The sequence below is a fragment of the Morone saxatilis genome, unplaced genomic scaffold (genome assembly GCF_004916995.1).
Source record: "Morone saxatilis isolate NCDOM2014 unplaced genomic scaffold, NCSU_SB_2.0 Contig23, whole genome shotgun sequence".
Classification (NCBI taxonomy): Eukaryota; Metazoa; Chordata; class Actinopteri; family Moronidae; genus Morone; species Morone saxatilis.
Genome location: NW_023339796.1, coordinates 19,647,247 through 19,653,205, shown reverse-complemented (window position 1 = coordinate 19,653,205; position 5,959 = coordinate 19,647,247). Strand labels below are relative to the sequence as shown.

Here is a 5,959-nt window from a genome sequence, read left to right as displayed (position 1 = left end):
ACACACACAGGCACACACACACTGTCTGTGGTTTGGAAATTTCAAGGGGCCAATTTGACAAGGCACACCCACCTACTCACAACAAGATACATGCTCACAAGGTGCGCACACATTTGTATGCACTGCACACCACATCTCAGTCCCTCTCTCCCGCTGTCTTCCTCTTGAAGACACACACACACAGAAAGCACACGCAAGCAGCAGAAGTCTGATTATCCAGAAATTCAGGAGACTGTAGAAAAGAGCACAAAGCACGTCTGACTCATCTCTTTGAAATAGTTCCTTTTTTATTCAAATTTACAAAAAGAAAAAGTACAACAGAAATAAATACACTTTGTTCAGCACGCAATTGTGGAATTGTATCAACATCGTGCAGGAGCTATGAAGTCACTGGGGGGCACAGAACCGTGGGGGTCAAGATGACTCATGACCTTTAACCTGCACCCGTAAACTACATATCAACATATCTAGATGCGAGTGTGACTTCCCCACCCTCAGTGTATTTGGGGTTGTTATTTCTTTGACTGAGGACTTGACAAATGGCCTGACAGGACCACTTTGACCACTTAGGTCTGTCAATGTGGGTAGCTGCATCTAAGCTAGCCTAAAGAGTGAAAAGGGGCTGTGGAGTGCTGCCGTGGCTGCAGACTTTTATTCTATTCAAAACAACTGATTCATCTAATCACGCTTTTGATTGAACCAATTTGCCGGGCTCAGGAGGTGGGATAATCAGCTCCGTCAAGTGGTTTAGTCGGCGCAGCACTCCAGAACCCTGAAATAAGACAAATCAAGAGAATCATCACTTTGATTTTGACCAATCAGCCGGTGCAGAACTTTGAATTAGACCAATCAGCAGAGACGAAACACCTGGAGCCAATCAAGACTGTGGAATAAACCATATAATTAGAATGGCAAGAAAGGTCACTTATTGGTATACCATGCTAATTGCTTTTGCAATGGCTGCTCGAGAATTGGCAATACTGTTATGAAAATGAGGATAGTTTTTTTTGTGTGTTGAGAGACAGAGAGACTCAGAAAGTTGGCACATTCCACATAAATGCTAAGGAAAACATTGCCCAGATGATGCATTGGCAAAGCAACACGTTAGTGCTCTTTACAACAATTCTTATTCTCATAACAAAATAGTTCCAAATTCTTTGGCAGTCATTTTAGGTGTACCAGTGAAATTTTCATTCAAGACATGATTAAATTATTACCATTCTAAATTGACATTTTACTTAATAAGGGTTTAAATGATTACTGGGTCTTGTTTTTGAAGTTTTAACAATAATTGATCAGTTATGAACACCTGACTAATTGCTGAGAACAGGGAAGATGGCAACATTGCTACAACAAAGTCAGATAAGGCAAGATACAAACAACCCAATAGGCAGAAAACAAGACAAAACTGTAGTTTATCCTGTAGTTTAGTGAGATGGTGTGAACCAGTTTATGTGTAAAAGAGAACATACCCTAAGGCTCAATATGCACTTGTCATTTCAAAAGTCTTATATCCAGATCAGGATAGTTTCCTCAGGCCACAGGACGGACAGACTCCAACCCAGAGGCTGGTGTTGATGCACCTAAAGCTATTTGGTAATTGCCAAAGGTGAAGAAGAAGAACGTCTGCACTTTAAGTTACAACATTAACACCTTAGACAGCTAGCTAACAACTACCCATCAACACAAACTCTTTGATTAATCGCATTTATGGACTGCAAGTGAGACAAACGTTTTCTCGTCTTCAGTGGATCTTATTCACGCCGCTCCCTCACACATACAGATCATTTGAAGTTTGACCTGATCAGAGTTCCTGAAAGCGATGTTTCCAAGTAACGTTGCAAAGCAGCTGGACTCCTGAGATCCCCAAATCCTGAGATCACATGAGAATCCATCTTGCCAGGCTTCAAGCTATGCGCTTTTGTCCAACCACAGTGGTATCAGACCAATCAGTGTCCTATGAGGAACTACTGGCAGCCACAGCATGAGCTACAGGCGTGGTTTAACACTAGGTTCGCCTCAGTAAGTTGTTCCTGTGACAGACAATGATAGACAGGTGGTTCATCTATTCACATGCCAAATATTTTTTGAAAGTGCCTGCCTGCCCTTTAAACAGTGTCAAACTGTTTCCAACAACAACTTCCCAATGACGACTGCCCAGATGGTTCTGTGTAACAAAACACCTGCCACAGTCAGGTTAGTTTCCCAGATCTCAGCAATTAACTTACAATACAAGTACAATGTTATTGTTATTATTATAAACTATGAAAATAAGACCCAAGTTGTAATAAACCAAATGTATCCTTTATGGTTGGCACACAGTATATTACTGTGAAGTGTCTAACAGCCCCTATACTTTGTCACTATAGACCACTGAGTGTTAAATGGCTGATGAAAGGTCTAGGTAGCTTTCGGATATTGAGGTATTGCTGATCAGCCAAAAAGAATGTTAACTCAGATCCCCCCTGAGGTTCTGCACCCCCCACTTTTCTCCAGTTATTGTGCAGTATTTGTACATTGGTCCTGATACCATCCAGTCTGCACAGTGGCACTGTATGGACAAGTCTGTGGCTCAGGTAAAGGGTGCAGAGGTGTATATGGGTTTCATTTCGGTCAGTGTGAAGCCTGACTTCCTGATTGCTTAAGTATGTGTTGACAGTAGCAGACCTCGACAACAAGATTATGGTGGACCAAACTGGTGGGCACTAGCAAAGCTGGCAGCTTGACTTATGTGGGTGGCTTTACAGTGAACCAGTGATAAACGGTGACACTTCTGCGATAGCACACCAAATATGTCCACATTCAGGTTAGGGTATGAGGCTAAATTCCCCTCTGGACTCAAGAAATTCTACAAATTTGTGAGTGTTAGTTATTTTTCCACAAGATTAGAGAATTTGTTTGACTTAAGTTATAAGAAAATGCAATATTAATATGGTGGTTGAGTTGCATTGCCTGAAATGCATGAAGATTAAATCTGATGGACACTTTCCCATACTTACATTACAAATCTTACTCTTATATGTACAGTTGATTATATTTCTAGAGAGAAGTAATTATCTATAAAACCTTGTCTCATATCTCTCAGGCAGTGCAACACTAATGACCAAGCTGTCCTTGAAACTCCATTTTGGTGTATTTATTATTCTACTTTTGCAATAATCCAAATCTTTGGGAAAATGCAAATTTTTGTTGTATGCCTGTTAGGGGAATTTCTGCTCACTCCATTGGATTTTCATCAAATTGGTTCCACGCTGGGACAGGCAAGTTCTGAGTCTTCCTGTAACTAATATTTTGCACAACAAACTTCAGCCAGAGGCCACATGTATAATTGAATCCTTGGCTTGTCCATCTCAGACGAGAGCTACCACAAAACAACCCCAAACCTGTTCACTTACTACACAGATGTTGAAAACATGTTTTCAGTCCAGCTCAGTTAATCCATTGCTAATCTATAGTACATACAGATAGTCCCAACAGTGCTCCATTTGGACATGTAAGTTTAGCTTTTTTTGTTTTTTTTTACTCATTTTTCATTTTATATACTCTCTTTTAGCAATAATATTTAGTGGTATTTACATTTGAAATGCTTTTACATACAGTCAAACATTGTATTCTTTAATTGACATCTTATAAAACAACTGTAATCTTTGACATTATTCATTATCTATTATTGAACATCACACAGTATAAAAGTGCATTCCAGCTGAAAACTCCAGCTCATTTGCATCCTGACCTTTTACAAGAACAAAAAGCCTGTCGTGGGAGTCTCTGTGGTGTTGTTCCCCTATAATTTCATTACAGATCTATGGAAAATCTTCATTTGGGCAGCACGAGTGTTCAACGTGGAATTGATTGCCTTTTTAGGTTTTTTGTTGTCTCCAAAAATCATGCATACTCTGTCCTCAAGACATGTCAAGTGAGAATATGGGGAGGGGGCATAAAAAATAGGAGCCTTCTTCCATAAAAACATTTAAGAGATCAATAGTCATCATTACTCCATATAGCAGATGGAATACTTGTGGATGGTTTGTGTTTATAATTTACTGTAGTACAATCAAAGCTTCATGTTCATCAGTTCTTTTGTGTCTGCTGCAAAGCTGTCTGTGTGTTTGTGTGTGGATCTTTGTAAACATACCAACACTCAACTACATAAAGCAGGGGGGTAACAGAGTATGGGTGAGGAGGGTGGGGGATCGCATCCCTAAATCATTTAAATTTTTCACAATGTCTGTTTTCCTTGTGGGCTGAGAGGAGGGAGAATCTTTTGCAGGATTTAAATGATTCATCATTTTCATTTGGAATGAAGTAGTGAGCTGAATAATTCACTTTTCTGCCACTGCAGATGGAATAAAATGTAACAGATTCTGTACAATCGTCTAACTTCCACCGACCATTTCTCTCTCTATACATCCATCCCGCATCCCATTCACTTTGTACTATATTTCATCCCCTGTGTGTTATCCTAGTTTATAAACTTCCTTGTTAAATGTATACTCTTGCACGTTGTCCTGAAAACTAATGCTGCCGCTTGCGTATCATCAGTCATCAGTCTCATCTTTAAATTGTCTCTGGGTGTCGCGGTTTCTCCCTGCCACTCCTTTGTTGAATATGCACACATATCCACTCAAAAAGTGTGTATATGCACTCCTGCTCGCACATCCATATTCCCTCATGGACTTTTCCCACACACAAACACGCATGCAGACACAATGAGATGACCAACACGCGCCACGAGAAACGTCTTCCTTCTTGTTTCCTGCTGTTTCTCATTCCGTACGTGAGAGTTGAATTAAATCGAGTCTTGGATGTTTGGGTTGTTTTTCTTTGTCCAAAGCGTTTAACAAATTGTTGCTGCCCCGAGCAGAAGCAGCCTCTGCATTGTCTCAGTATCTGTGCTCAACCATATCAGCGTTTCAACACTTATTGCTTTAAATTACATCAATCACTCCCTCCCCTGCCCTCGCATTCTCCATCCTCCCTAGGCTCATTTTTCTCTGTCTCTTTTTATTACTTTGCCTCTTCATCTTTCTCTCCTTTAACTTCTCTTCACATTATTCTAGCTCTGGTTGCCTTTTCATCATCCTCCTATTCCCGCTGTTCCTCTCTTACCCCCTTTGCCCCTATCTGTTTAATTTTTATCCTTCCTCAGTCTTTCCCCTCTTCTCCAGCCTGCTCTTCTCCCTCTTTTTTCTCTTTCCTCTCTGGCTCTTCTTTCTTTTCCTTCTCCTTTTTGGCACCCTCTTCAACTTTATCCTTCTCTTCCCTTTCTTTCTCCCTGTCTTTAAAAAGTTGGGCTAATTTGTGGAACTGTGGACCCCACTCTTCCAGCCCTGCACCCCACTCCTCCTTCTCTGCATCCTTCTCTCCTTCGCTCTCAAGTGAGCTGAGGGATCCAGCCCGGGATCCTGTGCCCTCCAGGCCGTACACCTGCACAGAGTCGTACGGTGGCTGTGATGGGTCAAAAGTGACCTGGGCAAGGCGCAGACGTAGGAACTCACCCACCCTCAGTGCCAAGGAGGGACCCCCAGGCCCTGGTGCTCCTCTCGCAGACTCCATTCCTGGAACCCAGCCGGCCCCAAAGCCCATCACGCCGCCGTACGGTCCCCGAGGCTGCCCAGGGAAAGGAAAAAGCTGGGGGGTCATATCCCTCCTGCCCAAAACATACCCCCCAAGACCCACCCGATCACGCCAGTCCCCAATAAAGCCAGCTGCTTCTGGGTAGACAGATGATATCCCTCCGCCCTCCCTGTCTGGCCTCGCCACCACAAAGTTGCTCCCCATCTCCAGTCCTCCTCTCCCCAAGCTGCCGGGGTAGTCCCTCTGTCCAGATACCTCTCCCTGCAGGACAGTGGCGTAGTTGCGTCCACTGGCAGTTTGCTGTTGTCCATCTGTGGAGGTGCCCCCATTTCCACCTCCACCTCCCCCTCCCCCTCCTCCTCCTCCTCCACCACCTCCTCCT

The 5,959-nt window shown here is 42.8% G+C and overlaps 1 protein-coding gene across 1 annotated transcript in view; it reads right to left on the bottom strand.

Moving 5' to 3' along the window:
- Positions 1–4,380: 4,380 nt before the first annotated feature.
- The window catches only part of LOC118334823, a gene marked incomplete at its 5' end in the record, with an annotated part of 80,875 nt that continues 79,296 nt past the window's right edge, over positions 4,381–5,959 (bottom strand). Inside the window, 1 exon segment of the mRNA XM_035670896.1 lies at positions 4,381–5,930. Coding sequence (XP_035526789.1) covers positions 5,146–5,930 — 785 coding nt within the window. The 3' untranslated portion in view covers positions 4,381–5,145.